The sequence below is a fragment of the Rhizophagus irregularis genome, chromosome 3 (assembly GCF_026210795.1).
Source record: "Rhizophagus irregularis chromosome 3, complete sequence".
Classification (NCBI taxonomy): domain Eukaryota; kingdom Fungi; phylum Glomeromycota; class Glomeromycetes; order Glomerales; family Glomeraceae; genus Rhizophagus; species Rhizophagus irregularis.
In genome coordinates, this window is record NC_089431.1 from 5,078,924 (window position 1) to 5,096,530 (window position 17,607).

Here is a 17,607-nt window from a genome sequence, read left to right on the forward strand (position 1 = left end):
TTTCCGATGCCAACATAAGGGCTGCATTTTTTACGCGGGTTGCGTAGAATAATGAATTCCCTTAAGTCTTAACTGAACTTTATAACATACTTTTTTATAGTACATTTACTACTAATATACTGTAATATGATTTGAACTTTGAACAGATATCTTTATTTAATCATTATTAGAATTTGAATTAAATCTCAGGTCCACAATGGTTGTCATAAAATTTATAACATATAGACTTGTATTACTTATCTCCTGGCTAATTAGGAATAAGTAAAATTTTACTATTCCAATTAGCCAGGAGATAATTGATTTATCCCCTGCCATTTACACAATAGTAAGTGTTTTATAGTATATCGTGAGTTTAATATAGTTTATTTTATTGTTGTATCTTATTTTTCTTTCGCTTGGTTTTTTTTTTCATTTTAAAAGATTTTAAAAAATAATTGAATTTTAAAATGCTTCGGAACTATTACTAATACACTTGAAAAATAATATTGAGATTACAAATAAATTAAAAGAAAGTTTTTCTCATTTGGAAAATGCAAATCTTTCCGAATTACTCAAATTTTCAAATCAGTCCATTATAGTATAATCAATAGTTAATTTTTACCGCAAAATTTCCTAGAAACGGATAAATAAATACATATAAAATTTGCTATCCAGTAGGTATAACTACATTTGCATAATCGTGTAAATGGTGCCGATCAGGGGATAAAACGTATTAAACCACCATTTATTTCATTCCAGATTCATTAATTATTGCATTTTACCACATTCAATCAATATTAATAATTTAAGAATTAACAACAACTTCATATGAATTTATTTTTGTAATTAATCTATTGAATTTCTTTGGGTTTTAACGGAATTAAGGTTATGGTAGTAACAGAATTTTTAAAAGATATAATCTTATTAAATTTACACTGAAACTTTTATTTGTTACATATGATCTTACGATACATTCTTTAAAAATATTTTAATGATGTAATAAATTTGTTAAAAATTGAAAAATTACATTTTCTCGTAGAGATTAAAATTTTGAATTAATCTTATATAATTTATCTCCTCCAATGCAACATCTCATTGCATGTTTACGAGTTAACGTAAATAGCGATTGAGCATCCTTAACCTGTACCCGGGTATAGGTTATTATCCTGTACCCCTTTTTTCTTAAATATGAGCCCAAGATGTGGCACATTCGATCATTATTAGCCACAGGGCAATTGTACAACATTTTCTAAGAAAATATTTTTGCTGTTTACGCGCGAAAAAATATAAGAGAAAGAACTTCAAAATATTTTAATTTCAAATATAACAAGAACCAAAACTTTAATATTTTTAATATTTTAACATTGCATTTCAAATTAAAATAAAATGTTTTATATATAAAGTTTTAATAAACAAATATAAATACTAAAAATTTTTACAGAAACTTTAAACTAAAATACTTTTATTTGTCAATAAATACTCTAACTAAATTTAATGTCCAAATATTCCAACACCTACTGAACAATTCTACTTATTTGACAATAGCTAGTATAGTTAAATAAAGTGATGAAATTATTCTGTAAAAAAAGGTATTATATACGCGCACAGTAAAATATTTACTCAATAATCATAAAAATTAATATCTGGATACTTCATACCTGCTGAACAACTTTACTTATTCAATAAAAGCAAGTTTTGTTTGACCAAAATGCTTAAATTACGCCATAGTATTTATATGAAAAGTTGAATATATTACAAATAGTGAAATAGTGAGTATAGTATACAAACTAGCTTGGAGAAATATCTGAGTAGTTTCATACCTGCCGAATAATTTTACTTATTTAACAAAGCCATATTATTTGGTTAAAATAATATATATATATAAAATAATACTGAGATTTCTGTACAAAAAACAAGATTTAATGTGAAAATTATTCTCAACTTTACAAATAATACACTATATATAAGCCAGTGTTTAAGAATATTTCTTTTTAAACTTTTAAAAATATTTTTAAAAAATAACTGAAAAGAAGAGAAAAGGAAGAGAGAAGAAAAGAAAAAAATGTGTACTATGTTTACTAAAAGAGTGGTAGATCTAAGACTATTACAAATAAAAGTAGATGGCATTTTCATGTGAAATAACTAATATATGTGTATAGAATCCAGATCTTCATCCCCTACGAGACCTCACTCTTTGATCAGAACTATTCGAAAAAATGACTACGCTATTTGATCGAAGGGGTACCTCAAAAAAAACCCTCTGAAGAAATAGCTAAAAGATCTAAAAAGAAACAAAAAAAATAAAATTAGCAATGAGACGAACAAAAAAAAAACTACAAAAAAAGAATTCAAGTCATCATTTGTATTTTCTTTTAACTAATAAAAATTAGCTATTGTATGTAAATACTGTCATATACAAAATGTTATAGGTTAATCAGGTCCATAATTGTTTTTTAAGGTGTGATCTATTTTAATAAGGGTTTAGTTGAAGGCCCAGGGATAGATAGACCTATTCTATTTTTGATGCTATATGCAATCTTCTTCTTGTGGTCGTTGGAGTGCTTTGTGTTATCAATAAATTGGTTAAAGAAGGTGTTGGGATTATTAATGATGTTTCGGTGTTGTGATGAAATAATGAAAAAGGAGGAATCATCATCCGTCCGAGGTAAATTGTCTATTATCAACAGATGAGACCGTCTTTGGAGGTAATTGTCATATAATTCTTTGGCTTTTGTATAACCATAGTTATATTGAGGTATGGAGGTAACGTCAAATCAACGTCTTACTTTATAATCAAAAAGGTTAATATTGTAAATATTGAGATAGTATAGGCGAGAATTGCCTACGTTATTAGGAGGTAATGGTGGTAATTTCTTTTTCTTTTTGTTTTATTTTTTGGTTCTTCGCAACCAATTCTTGGTGTGACATATAAAGGTATGCTCATTTTCAGCATTACAGGGATATACTGTACCTCTTTCTACAAAATGACTTAGTTGTTTAAAAACATTAGGTGTGGGAGAATTCTCTGAACGTGCGATTAATATATAAGGCCAAATATAATTTGAATGACGCTCTGTATTAAGTATTTTTTTTTTAAAACGGTTCCACCATTTTATTTGTTGAGGAGATTGAACAATGTCGTATTTTGTAATACAAACGAGTAGTTGGGATGCCTTTTTCGTGACAATTTTGGTAGGTTCCATTACTTCTTTAAGGTGAGGATCTGATTTCCTTCAGTGTTCATTGTATTTCTTTATAATGACTTCATATTTCATGCCCAAACGTGTTGAATGAACTTTTTTTGCAAGGTTATGTCCAGTGCGACTCAGGTTTTGATAAAAAGTCAGGTTTTTAGGAAACTTTTCCTTTGGTTGATCATCAAAAAGAACTACTGTTAATGAGCATAAATGTTCATTACAGTGTCAACAGTTTTGTGATAAGATGAATGCTGCGGGTTGAGAACAATTAATTATTGTTCCATAAAAACCTAGAGAGGTATCACAAGGTAAATAAAATTCAAGATTAATCACTGGAACTGAACAGAATAAAAGTTTTTGTTTGTCTATTTTTAGAGGACTATGAAGATAATCTATTTCTGATAGCCACTAATTTTTCTTTCAATAACTGGCGTAAGCATTTAAAATATTTATTAACAGTGTCTTGTGAGAATTGTCAATTGATAGCAAATGTAAATGTGAAGTATGTTCTGATAAGGTAATCAATGTTGAGTTTCTTACTAGTTGAATTGAAGATCCTTTGTGAATCATATCAATATCATTGGTGTAAACAAAAAAAAAGATCATTTTTTGATAAAGAAAGATCAACATTTTCATCTAACTTGATGAGAAAATATCTAGATTTTACAGTGTGCCACTACCATGTGTATCTGATACAACATAGGGGTTGAATTTTTTAGTATAAAAGGAAAAGTTTTAAGTTTTACAAGAATAATATAGGTAAATGAGCTTTGGAGCCTTCCTGAGGTTCCTTAGGGGTAGTCTTTTCTGCACATAATTCCTTTTAAGAGGTTTTCATAATGTTAGAAGGAGTATAAAGGTATTTGTAAATACCATTGTGGTTAAAGTTGTTCCTAATTTTTTATACAGAAAACAATAGGAAGAAAATATGACAAAAAGTAAAAGAAATGGTTTAATATTATTAAAAGCATAGTTTGGATGTAATAATGACACTCTTTTTGAGGGGTATAAGTGGAAACGAAAGTTTTTTGTAATAAAAATAAAATGTCTAACTTTGTAAAATTTTGTTCCAAATTTTTGTGGGAAAGAGTTTTTTTTTAGTCAAAAATGTGTACTATGTATAACATGTAAACGATAAACAGGCTGTCATGCTACTATCACATAGGGAGAACAGGATATTATCGTAATACCTCTAAGATTCCCCATAGTGATTTACCAATTTACCCCAGTAATGCCACAAAAAATTTCCACCTCAACGTAATTTTTGACCGGCATTATATTTCTCGGCCAGCATTAAGAAATTAAGCATGTGACAAATAAGCATGACAAATAGGATTTTACACACTGAAAAATCTGTTCCTGGAATACATACATAGTAAAAATGGAAAACAGGAAGGGTGTGAAACTGGTGACAAATTTTTAAGGTCACGTGGGGTGGAAATTTTTTGTGGTGATACTGGGGAAGATCTTCCCCAGTACACCCACCGCGTTTTCACTGTTTATATTTATCTGAGGGACTTAGTTTTTTTTTGCCTCACAAAATTATTTTTTTCACATCCCTTTAAATGTCACCGGTCACGTGGGGTGGAATTTTAATTATAAAAGTGTCGGTGATACTGGGGTAAATAGTAAATACTGGGGAAGAGCCCAGTCACGTGGTGAAATTTTAATTATAAAATTGGTGGTACTACGGTAAAATCGGTAAATCGATTTACCTATTTGAACACGTGATCGTAATTGACCTTTGGCCTATTAATTTACTTTATGGAAATAATTTTAGCCGGTTAATGGTTACCTTGTGACCGGAAAAAAAAATATTTAAGGTTTGAAAATAAAAAAAAAATGAAATTTATTTTATTTCAATCTACATCCTTTTATAATGGTTGATAATAAACTTTTGACAAAATTATCACAGAATTTACTTGAGATTTTAAACGATGAAGAATATTATGATATTACAATTGAAGTTGGTAACGACCCTTACGTAAAAGTATTTCGTGCTCATATGGTTATTTTGAATTATCGTTCTCCTTATTTAAGAAGAATTTTATCAACAAATAAAAAGAAAAATGACGGAACTTTGACAAACATTAAATTACCAAATATTTTACCTGAAATTTTTCAAATAGTTTTAAGGTAAGATAAATAAATAAAAAATAAATCTCGTTGTTCGATAATTATATATTTTTACAACTTTTTAATTATTTAATTATTTTAGGTATATTTATGGAGGAAAACTCTCATTGGAAGAATATGATATTTCAGATATCATTAAAATTTTAGTCGCTGCTAATGAGCTCAGCCTTCAAGAATTAATCTCCTATTTAGAATCCTTTTTAATTGAAAATAAAAAAAATTGGATTGAACAAAATATTGACTTGATATATCAAACTAGTTTTGGAAACGATTCTTTTTTAGAACTTCAAAAATATTGTACTAATTTAATTATCAAAGAACCAAATAAGATATTTAATTCGCCGAATTTCTCTTCAATCCCAGAAAAATTATTAATCACGCTTATTCAAAATCATCAAATGAGTGAAATTCAAGTTTGGGAGCATGTAATTAAATGGGGATTTGCGCAAAATCCGGAACTTTCTTCTGATCATACAGGCTTTTCAAAAGATGATTTTAATACTTTAAAGAAGACGTTACAAAAATGTATTCCTTTGATTAAATTCCGTAATTTAACTTCCAAAGAATTTTTGAAGAAAGTAAAACCATATAAAAAAATCTTACCGAAGGAATTATATGATGATTTGTTAGAATATTTTTTGGATAATGATTATGATCCAAATAAAAAATCAGAATCTTTTACTATTAAAGAGATTAAATCAAAAAATATTGATTCTAAGATCATTTCAAATCAACATGTTGAAATAATTTCGAAATGGGTTGATAGGTTAGAAAATACGGTCAAACCAACAACTTCATATGAATTCAAATTATTATATCGTGAGTATTATGATGATGGATCTCTTAATTTATTTGATAGATTTAGAAAATTTCATTAAGTTTGTGATAATCATTCCCGAACTGTAACAATTTTTAAAGTGAAGGACAGAAATGAGATTCTTGGAGGATATAATCCGATTGAATGGAAATCTGATTTTAGTTGTGGAATTACTAAGGATAGTTTTATATTTTCTTTTAATAATGAGAATTACATTTTAAGTCGTGTAGAGAATGAAAAGAATGCTATAATTAATAGTCCTTATTACGGTCCATCATTTGGTTTTGATCTGTATTTATTCTATAACAACAAGAAAGTCTCTTGTGATCTAAAATATTATGAAAAACAGATCAAAGTTAATAATGATAATTCATTTATTTTAGATTTTTTTGAGGTATTTCAATTGTGAAGGGCTGATGATTATTAATAAATCCTCTTCATAATTTATTTACAAAATTAGATTAGAAACAATGTAATCCATATTGAACGTGTGCCTTATTTCTATATTATTTTAACATGATCGTTAAACGTTCTATGGCGCGTAAAAACAATGAAATTATAAATAAAGGCAAAATCGCTTGTTACGTAATTTAGATTTTGATGCCGAGAGTGTTGAGCTCGAACACGAAGACTTAACTAGACAATCATAAAAAGTATCGAGTTTAAAGAGCTAGGTCAATGTGATAACTAACATTTTATTCCTAATTTCCTATGCCAACATAAAGGGCTGCATTTTTTAATAATATATGCATATTATGTGCTATGATACCGCTAGTAATAACGGATATAATCCGATTGAATGGAAATCTGATGGTAGTTATGGAATTACTAAAGATAGTTTTATATTTTCTTTTAAGAATAGTGATATTATTTTAAGTCGTGTAAAGGAGCATATATAATTATCCATTCGGTCCATCGTTTGGTGATCTGTTTTTACGCGTTGCTTTTCATGAAAGTTTAACTATCGCTGTAAAAAAAATTATTATAAAAAAGAGATCGAATGTTTTGATGGGCTATCTTTAGATAACATTTTGAGGTATTTCAATTGTGCAGGACCGATGATTAAATCTTAAGTCTAATATTTTTATTAATCAGATTATATAGTTATTAATTTGAAACTAGTACACTATTCATTATATTATTTTATATTATTAAAATGGAGTTTTTGCATAAATCCCAAGGAGATTAGCTTAATGGAAGAGGGGTGCCTTACAAGCATGCGAATAAATATCAGAAGTGTACAATTAGAGAATATATCTCATTGCTTAATTCAATTGATTCAATAACTTAGCAATAACTTAATAAAAATAATATATTTTCTATTCATATTATCCAAATATTTTAATGTATCAGCACGAATTATTATACATAGATACAGTTTTTGAAATCTAAAATATATGATCGTGTAAATGTATGACAATCATACTTTCAAAATTAAAACTCACGCATAAGAAGTTAAGAAGCAGGTATAAAATTTTTATGATGACATTTTAAAAAACTATTATAATTCTGCATTAATAATTCATTAATTCCTTTATTTGTCAAAATTTTTATTTTTCATTTTTTCATTTTTTTTTTTTTTGATGAAAATCAAAGAAAAGTTAATCAAAACAATCATCATGAAAAATTTCTTAATGGGCTTTACCAACTAGCCACAGTATATACATTGTGGCGTAATTATTTCAGATAATTCGACATTAAGGCGGCGTATATTACACCAAATTTTTGTTCTAAAGGTGTAATGCCGAATTGGTGTAATGTGTCGTAATATTTCGGCGCCTAATTTATCTCACTGTATAGCTACAGCAGGTTTGCTCTTTATTCCAAAGCATTAACTATTGACTCATTTTATTAATTTTAATATTAATAAATTAATAAATTATTTAATCGCTAATCGTCGTTTGTACCATAGTATATACAAAATTACAAGTTTAGGTACATTTGTCCACCCATAATAAATTTATTCCATTTTTTTATTTCATGTTATTTCCATGAATTTATCATACTACGGTATTCACGAAGTTTTTACAGAAATTACAGTGAAATTTTTTTACGGGGTTGAACTGGATTGCGTTTCGAATGCACTTTATTAACATTTTTTATTAGTTGTCCAATAGTGAGCCAGATAAATTTATTATTATTATTATTATATTTTTAAAAGCAGTTTTATTATATTTGCTAAATCATTAATAATGCCGCCCAAATACAGAATTTTGAGATATTGTATAAAAACCTACAAATTAGTAATAATTCTGAAATAAAATTAAAATAAAATGACAAATAAAAATAAAAAATATTATACTCCATTAAAATATATTCAGAGATTTTTTAAACTCTTGATTATTTACATATGAATCACGAAAAGAAATGAATATACAGTATCTCAAATTATTTGAAATACTTCAAACTCTAAAGATAATGCATCATAGCTTTTTATGATCTGTTTTTCATAATACTTTTTCTTACAAAGGATTTTTAAACCTCCACCAAAAGTTGTACATAAATAGAGATCTCCATGACCAAATGATGGACCATTATAAACGTCATTATATATAGCTTTCGTTTCATTATTTACACGACTTAAAATATAATTTTCAGTACTATCATTACTAAAAGAAAATACAAAACTATCTTTAGTAATGCCATAACTACCATCAAATTTCCATTCAATAGGATTATATCCTCCAAGAACCTCTTTACTATCTTTCACTTTAATAATTGTCACAGTACGACTTTGATTTTTACAAACTTCATGGAACTTTTTAAACCTATGAAGCAATCCACCAGATCCATCACGAGATGTCGCATCACGAGATTCACGATATAATAATTTGAATTCGTATGGAATTGTTAATTTGTCTGTAGCCTCCAATTTATCAATCCACTTTGAGATTAATAAAGCATGTTGAAATTTGATGATTTTAGAATCAATATTTTTTGCTTTAACGTTAATCTCTTTAACAACAAGAGGTCCAGATTTTTTAATCGGGCTATTATCATTGTCCAAAAAATATTCTAATAAACCTTTGTATAATTCTTTTGGTAAAATTTTTTTGTAAGGTAAAACTTTTTTCGAGAATTCTTTCGAAGTTATATTCCGAAATTTAATTAAAGGAATACATTGTTGTAAAGTATTCTTTAAAACATTAAAATCATCCTTTGAATAACTTGTAGGATCAGAAGGAAGGTCCGGATTTTGTGCACATCCCCATTCGATCACACGCTCCCAAACTTGAATTTCGCTCATTTGATTATTTTCATTCTGAATAATCGTGATCAAAAGTTTTTCCGGAATTAAAGAAAAATTTAGGGAATTAAAAATCTTATTTGGTTCTTTTGAAATTAAATCAGTACAATATTTTTGAAGTTCCATAAAAGAATCAGATTTAAAACATGTTTGATATATCAAATCAAAATTTTCTTCCATCCAATTTGAATTGTTTTTAATTAAAAAGGATTCTAAATATGGAATTAATTCCTGAAGACCAAGATTATCGGCAGCAACCAAAATTTTAATGATATCTGAAGCACCACATTCTTCTAATGAAAGTTCTCCTACATAAATATATCTGAGAAAAATTATACGTTTGTAAATTAGATAAATATTTATGTATAGCGTAAATAAATAAAAATATAAATCTTTCGTACCTTAATAATATATGAAAACTTTCAGGTGAAATATTTGATAATTTAATATGTGTCGAGGTTCCATCGTTTTTATTATTAGTTGATAAAATTCTTTTCAAATAAGGAGAACGATAATTTAAAATAACTCTATGACTGTGAAATACTTTTGCATAAGGGCCACTACCAACTTCAATTGAAACATCATAATATTCTTTATCATCCAAAATTTCAAGTAAATTTTGTGTTAACTTTGACAAAAATTTATTATCAATCATTATAATTTTTTTTTTTAAAAAAAAAATAGGATAAAAAGGAATAAAGAATAAAGAATGTAAAGAATGGGAATTCTAATCCTAGTTTGATAGTCAAAACATCATATTACGTCATATTGCCGATCATAAGATTATTTTGGTTGATCCCGAACATTATTTACTTGAATTCAAACAAGAAATTTAAGTATTTACTGTGACTCAATTACTAAACTTCATTTAATTAGAGCACATGCAATTTTTATAAATAGCTGATCTTCCTTTAATAAAATAACGATTATGAATACGAAATGGAAGCGAATTGATTGAAAAATTATTCTAATTTCAGATTATTTGAAGAATTCCAAGGAATATATTCGATAATTTATTAAGCATCAATCATTCTTTTTTATAAATTAATGTTCTTGATTTAAGTATCAGTAATTATCGATCGACCAATTTTAACCCCACAAGTTTAAAGAAGGTTAGATAGATCATTAATTGATCAATAATTTAGTCCTGGATTTGCTATATTTATCCCTCCATTCCCTTCCTTCGACTTTAAATTTTTTTTTTTACGGAAAAGACGTTATTCATTGCCCGTTTCAATATCTTCAAATGAAAATTTTATAACCATTGACTGTAAACTATGACGAATAACGCACTCCTTAGTCCTTACCTAATCGATAGGAGACAAGAACGGTTATTATCATTACCATTATGATTTATTTTTTATTTTTACTGGAAAAAAATCGAATATTATACCCATTAACACACATGACGCATAGAAAGGTTTGATAATATCTTAGAATTAATAGATTATTTGAGATGTGATACTGCAGTCTCTGATAAATTTGACATTATGGGGATAAAATCCATGAAAATTATCTGTTGACTCCGATTCATCTAAAAGAGGCGGATACGCTTGTACAAACAATAAAGGGGTTCATTATACAATTCAAAAAGAGATGTAGCGGGTTTACAAAAAGAGATTAATTTATAACGTTAATTACGAAATGCAGCAAAGCAAAAGAGATTAGCATTCTGATGCAACAGACCACACTTCTAATCTAAAAGGTTAGCCATTTGAATTCCGTATGATAATTGCATGATAATAGCATGAATATGGTTAATACCGGAGTTCTTTCTCCTTCAGAGTGTTCCACGAGACGACTCATTTTTTAATAGAAGCCATTAAGAGACGACAATCAAATTTCTTCCTAAGTAGACTTTCATTTACGTTGATTGCTTATCTGAACTATTCCTTAGTATAATATATTTAGAAGGGATCTAAGAGTCATTACTAGTAAGTGTTTAAACCTACTTGTTTACTTTTATTATATTGTATTAATTGCGATTATTCATCTTTAGATGCAGATAATATTTTCGTCAAATACAAAGATGGGAAAGTTATAGATCCGATTCAAGAATTTCCTCCGTTGAGAATTTAGTGAGCATTGTTTTCGTTTATGTGTCATTTATAACCCGAAAAAAATACTAAGCCACAGAATATTAGCATTATCGAAAATCAAAAAGAAATAACTCTTGTTGTAAACGGAAACGATACAACTCGCTGGGTAGTGCACAGTTGAAGTGAGTTTAGAATTTCAGAAAGATATTTCATCGGTCTTAGAAGATTCTTCGGAGACTTGATTTCTGATGCTTCGCACCCCCGAAGGAGTGAATCTGTTTATTAAATGTTTGCGAAAGGTCGGTATTGCTTGTATTACTAGATTTTATGTAACGCTACGAGTTATTCCTTGTTCCAAATTGTCACAAATATTGATGTCTATCTTTATTACTTACTAGGAAACTGTCTTATAGTTAGACTTCTTAGCTATATTTTTGACATAAACTACTATAATTGTACTGGTCTGAAATAGTTGGATGAAAATGAATTAAACATATTAAAATATTGTTTATAACCAATAAAATTTCATTCTGTTATAATAACGTTCTCACGAAAAATTATTTGTGTTACTTTATTCTGATGTATAGATGATGAATTAGATGCCCAATGGCAACATCCCAACTCTGTCAAATATTTGTATTTAATGAATAACAACAAACGTTAATAACCACATGATAATGTGAGCGAAGCTCAGTTCCACTAAATATGAATGTAAAAAAATAGGTCCGACTAAAGACCACATCGTGCCTAGTTTGGTACCGTAATCATCTAACTATAAAAATATTCTTCATTTTTTTACGAATATAGATAAGGAGGTATAAGAGGTATTGGTGACGAAAGACGAGCAGTAATTTTGACTTGAGAAGACATTTCGTTATCGGTAAAATAAGTAGAAATCTTATTTTCTTTTCCCATGTGTGTAGTACCATCCTTATAGAAAGAAACAAGAGGTGCAAAATCAACATAATTTTCAAGCGCTTTAACCTTTTCATTTCTGCGAATTGAAACCATTTTGAAATGAGGAATATTTAAAGAAAATATCATTAATGTAGGTGGAGGTAATTTGAGCTCAATGGAGATTTTTCTATTTTCTTGACGCTCTCTTTCTTGGCGCTCGTTTTCTAGACGCTCTTTTTCTTCTTTTTCTTTTTTTCGACGCTCTTTTTCCTTTTTTTGCCGCATTTCTTCTTTTTGTCGCATTAAATCAAGTTCTCTTCTTAAATCCTCTTCTCGTCTCTCTTGAGCCTTTCTCGCTTGTTCCATTGTATCCAATATTTGCCTATGCCGTATGTCAGAATCTTGTCTCATTTGGTCAATCTGACGTTGATGAGCCATTTCAGCCTCTCTTCTTGCATCATCCTTTAATTTCTCATCGTATTTTCGTTGTGCTTTTTTTCATCCTCTTCTTTTCGACGTTTCTCTTCTGCTTGTTCCCGTAGGTTATTCTCAAGTTGAGTAGTGGTATAAACTCCTCGATACTGCTGATTAAATTCTTGATTTCCCTTAATCGTTCTCTATGAGTTTTTCCATCAGGAGAAAATTTATCAGGATCGGGAGAGATTCCCCAACGGTTTCCAATGCTTTGAATAAAGAACGAACAGAGTGATTCCAATCTCTTTGCATTATTTTTCTATCATCAGTCTGTGCTTGCATGAGAAAAAACTGATATGATGTTATTTGTTGCATCTTTTCCTAAAAACGTTCTTATTTCGTTTAAAACGTTCCTTTGTTCATCAGTAAACCTTCTGGCTTCTATAAAGTTCGAAGTTTGATTAATTATAAAACCCCACGTAATTATAAAAAAGTAGATTGTTTCATAAAGATTACATACTATACACAATAAGGATAGCCTTAACCCCATGAGCACATTTATTGATAGTCTTGGCAATTTGATTAAGTACTGGTATTGTACCTTGCTGAGTGTCAAAAATTCCAGGCGTGTCAACGATGTTATATGGTACGCCGTCAATTGATATTGTTGCTACGGTACACTCTTTTGTGACAGAATCCTATATTTTCATCGTTACTTACTCTTGAATATGAATATACGATTAATTTAACAGAAAAACATAGCACTTACCATTTGTGCAGAGGTATGGAAAGGTCCATTATCATGTGGTGCCCCAACAAGTAAATTTCCAAGAGTGCTTTTTCCCGCACCTAATATGTTTTTTTTAATTAGGAGTAAGAAAAGTACGAAGAAGAAAACAAATGTTTACCTGTTTTTCCTATTAAGAGAACAACTGGATTATTAACGTTAAGTTCCATACTACAGTAAATTACGGATGGAAGAAAAATTCAGGGTTCTTTTAAGGAGGATTTGTATTGTGATTTATTGCTTGAAATGGTATGGTTGCAAAACATTTGTTCACAGTCCGTGCAACTATGTGTAACTGGGCCTAAGCCTACATATGCACTCTATGCACTCATTTATTGCCTATTTATTCCACGACTCTAACTTATGTTACTTTTTTTTTATCAAATATTCACATGATCACAATTATCTGCATATTCGCTAATCTTTAATGTCGATGACCAAGACATTTATGTTAAATAAAAGAATTAGAATATATCATAGAATGGCCTTTATCGAGTTTATAAAAGAAAGAGGACTTGGGCTGGACGGAATGCTATTCAATATTCTCCATGGTAAAAAAATTCTTATCATATCTTCTTTAAAACGACCAAAGAATAGCTTGTAAAACACCATAAAAGAAATAGTACTGCGGAAAAAACGTGAATAACAATCGGAATAATTATTTAACCGTCAATCCGAAACCATACCGAAATGGTCATACAATGAATTTTACGAGGCTGTGACCCATGGCTATAGGACTGCGCATATACACGCAGTAAAAAAATTGGAATGAGCGTCACATCCTCTTTTTTACAAAAAACATTTATTTTGGAAACAGGAATATGGATTAATTATTGCAACGATTATCAGTTAGAGTTAAATGCCTGGCGTATTCATCAGTCGGAAACTGCTCTAAGATCACATATATAATAATTTATATTATAAACGATGAATAAAATAGTGAATTATGAGAACGTGACATTACCCTTTTAAGGACACTTGTATTTTCCGAGAGAATATACTGTAAATACCATGACTATTTTTGGAAACATGTTTCTTTAGGAGTAATAAAAATATCAGTTTAGGCAGTGTCTGTACACATATGACATAGTATATAAATAAAATTTTAATTTTTTTTTTATTGCTTAATAAAATATACAAAATATAATACAAATAAAATATAATTTCATAATTTAATATTTAAATAATTAGGAAATATTGAAATAGATACTATATGAATAATCTTTCAGTTTGAATCAACGAAATGCTTAAATACTTTATTACTAAAACCTTTGCTAATTTTTTAGAATTTTTAAAATATTAATATTAAATGATTTGAAACACTTCAACTTCTGAAAAACATGAATCATTAATTTCAATTTCTTTAATTTGTCTTTCATAAGAATTTTTTCTACAACGAATTCTTAATTCACCAAAATTATTTGGATGATTTTGATATAAATATAAATCACCATCACCAAATGAAGGACCAATATCATAAAAAGAACTATTAAATATAGCTTTCTTTTCATTCTTTACATGACTTAAAATATAATCATCAATACCATCATTATTAAAAGAGAATATGAAACTATTTTTAGTAATACCATAACTACTATCAGATTTCCATTCAATAGGATTATATCCTCCAAGAATATCTTTACTACCTTTCACTTTAATAATTACTATAGTACGAGATTGATTATTACAAATTTCATGAAATTTTTTAAATCTACTAAATAATCCACTGGACCAATCACGAGAATCACGATATAATAATTTGAATTCATATGAAGTTGTTAATTTTTCTAATTCATTAATCCATTTTGAAATTAATTCAGCTTGTTGAAATGTAATAATTTTAGAATCAATATCTTTTAATTTGATTTCTTTAGTTACTATGATAGGTTCTGATTCTTTAACTGGATCGTTACTATCACTATCATTATCCAAAAAGTAATTTAATAAATCTTTATATAATAACTTTGGTAAAATTTTTTTATAAGGTAATACTTTCTTTAAAAATTCCCTTGAAGTTAAATTATAAAATTTAATAAAAGGAATACATTGTTGTAAGGTATTCTTTAAAGTATTAAAATCATCTTTTGAAAAATTTGTAGGATTAGAAGGAAGATCTAGATTTTGTGCAAGTCCCCATTCGATCACACGCTCCCAAACTTGAATTTCACTCAATTGAAGATTTTCATTCTGAATTATCGTGATTAAAAGTTTTTCTGGAATTGAAAAGAAATTTAGAGAATTGAATATTTTGATTGGTTCTTTTGAAATTAAATCAGTACAATATTTTTGAAGTTTCGAGAAAGAATCGTTCTCAAAGCTTGATTTGTATATCAGATCAAAATTCTGTTCCATCCAATCTTTTTTATTTTCAATTAAAAAGGATTCCAAATAGGGGATCAACTCCTGAAGGTTAAGTTCATTGGCAGCAACCAAAATTTTAATTATGTCTGAAGCATCATATTCTTCCAAAGAAAGTTTTCCTCCGTAAATATATCTGAAGAAAATTAAACGTTTGTAATTAAAAAAAAAAATTATATATATATATATAAATATTTTTATATTTTAGAGAAAGAAAATAAAATATACCTTAATAATACATGAAAAATTTCAGGTGAAATATTTGATAATTTAATATGCATCAAAGTTCCATCATTATTATTTTCGATCATTGATAAAATTCTTCTCAAATAAGGAGAACGATAATTTAAAATAATCATATGAGCATGAAATGTTTTAATATAAGGGTCATTACCGACTTCAATTGTAATATCATAATATTTTTCATCGTCTAAAATTTCGATTAAATTTTGTGATAACTTTGATAAAAATTTATTATCAACCATTTATATAATTTTTGAAGATGATATTTTTTTTTTTCAAAATAAAAAAAAAAGAAATTTTCATCCCAATTTGTAGTTAGTAAAACCTTTAAGTTATTATGTAAACATATACAGTATGTTTGTCTAGATGCAGATTATCTTAATACGGTAAATTTGGGCAACACTTATTGTTGATCTGGTGATCCAAACAAAAAGTTTAGAATAGTTAGATTATACTGTAAAAGTATTCTTAATTTATGGCTTGCATTAAAATATAATGCCTGCGCATTCTTTCTATTCTTTATTTGATTAGTGGCTTCGTTTAAATTAGATAATTTGTGAGTAGCCAGTGGCAACGGGTAAAACATAGTCCCGATTATTTGCTCATAATTTTGATGACTTTGAGTCTCCAATCAATAAGAGCCTAATAATATTTCTTTCGTCTCTTTTATAAAAATCAAAATTGTTGGTACTGGTATAGCAACAGTATAATTGATAAATGATGAGATATAAATTTATTTTTTTTGTGCTTATTCAAATGAACACATGACTAATTTGACAACCGTAATTTTGTCATACCATAAACAACCGAAAATTTACGTATGATCTAAACGTTATTTCCCCGTCCATTGTATTATTATACTAAAACTTTAAAATTAAATTTTCGAACAACAAAAATATATGAGAAGAAAAATTTCTACTATTAACGGATAAATTTTATTGTTATTGAAAATTAGATTTTTATTAGAAAGAGAAAGTTACAACCTTTTTGACACATTAAAAAAATATTTTATTCATTAAGATTAATGGATAAGCTGAGTTAAAAATGTGGTCTCTAATCTAAAAAAGACTTTAATAAGTTATTGGTAGAAATAAATTTTTGCAATATAATACAAACAGAAAATTTTAGAAGTAATATCAGATAATAATTAAAACCAGCAAGACAAAAATGAAGTGTGATTAAGTTTTACCACTTAAATTATAATATTTAATGTTGACAAAAAACTAAAAGTTTCGATGCTTGATAATTATATTATGTAATAATTCAACCAGAGTTCTACTTAAAATTATGACGATTGAAAATAAACTTTTGTCAAAAATTAAACCGAAATTAAACCGAAATTTTATATGACAAATTGAAGTTGGTAATGATCCTTATATTAAAATATTTCATTATTTTAAATTATATGTTCTCCTTATTTGAGAAGAATTTATCAATGAACAAAAACAATAATGAAGCTTTGATGCATATTAAATTATAAATGTTTCACCGGA

General features: G+C 27.8%; 5 protein-coding genes across 5 annotated transcripts; 1 reads left to right on the forward strand and 4 right to left on the reverse strand.

The window, feature by feature from the left end:
• Nucleotides 1–5,055: 5,055 nt before the first annotated feature.
• Nucleotides 5,056–6,538, forward strand: OCT59_021238 (uncharacterized protein; the record flags this gene model as incomplete). Its single annotated transcript, XM_025313054.2, has 4 exons — nucleotides 5,056–5,312; nucleotides 5,395–5,737; nucleotides 5,921–6,131; nucleotides 6,231–6,538. 4 exons carry the CDS (start codon nucleotides 5,056–5,058, stop codon nucleotides 6,536–6,538), a joined length of 1,119 nt encoding a protein of 372 aa, XP_025188340.2.
• A 1,747-nt stretch (nucleotides 6,539–8,285) lies between these two features.
• On the reverse strand, nucleotides 8,286–10,031 carry OCT59_021239 (uncharacterized protein; the record flags this gene model as incomplete). The annotated part of the gene is made up of 2 exons (XM_066149729.1): nucleotides 8,286–9,698; nucleotides 9,778–10,031. The coding sequence occupies 2 exons, from the start codon at nucleotides 10,029–10,031 to the stop codon at nucleotides 8,513–8,515; spliced, it is 1,440 nt and encodes a 479-aa protein (XP_065990607.1). The 3' UTR covers nucleotides 8,286–8,512.
• Nucleotides 10,032–12,210: 2,179 nt separating this feature from the next.
• OCT59_021240 (uncharacterized protein) lies at nucleotides 12,211–12,750 on the reverse strand (the record flags this gene model as incomplete). The annotated part of the gene is made up of 1 exon (XM_025309914.1): nucleotides 12,211–12,750. The coding sequence occupies one exon, from the start codon at nucleotides 12,748–12,750 to the stop codon at nucleotides 12,211–12,213; it is 540 nt and encodes a 179-aa protein (XP_025188339.1).
• Nucleotides 12,751–13,051: 301 nt separating this feature from the next.
• OCT59_021241 (uncharacterized protein) lies at nucleotides 13,052–13,683 on the reverse strand (the record flags this gene model as incomplete). The annotated part of the gene is made up of 4 exons (XM_025313053.2): nucleotides 13,052–13,167; nucleotides 13,247–13,424; nucleotides 13,496–13,575; nucleotides 13,635–13,683. 4 exons carry the CDS (start codon nucleotides 13,681–13,683, stop codon nucleotides 13,052–13,054), a joined length of 423 nt encoding a protein of 140 aa, XP_025188338.1.
• Nucleotides 13,684–14,818: 1,135 nt separating this feature from the next.
• Nucleotides 14,819–16,356, reverse strand: OCT59_021242 (uncharacterized protein; the record flags this gene model as incomplete). The annotated part of the gene is made up of 3 exons (XM_066149731.1): nucleotides 14,819–15,462; nucleotides 15,661–16,007; nucleotides 16,100–16,356. The coding sequence occupies 3 exons, from the start codon at nucleotides 16,354–16,356 to the stop codon at nucleotides 14,819–14,821; spliced, it is 1,248 nt and encodes a 415-aa protein (XP_065990608.1).
• Nucleotides 16,357–17,607: the final 1,251 nt, after the last annotated feature.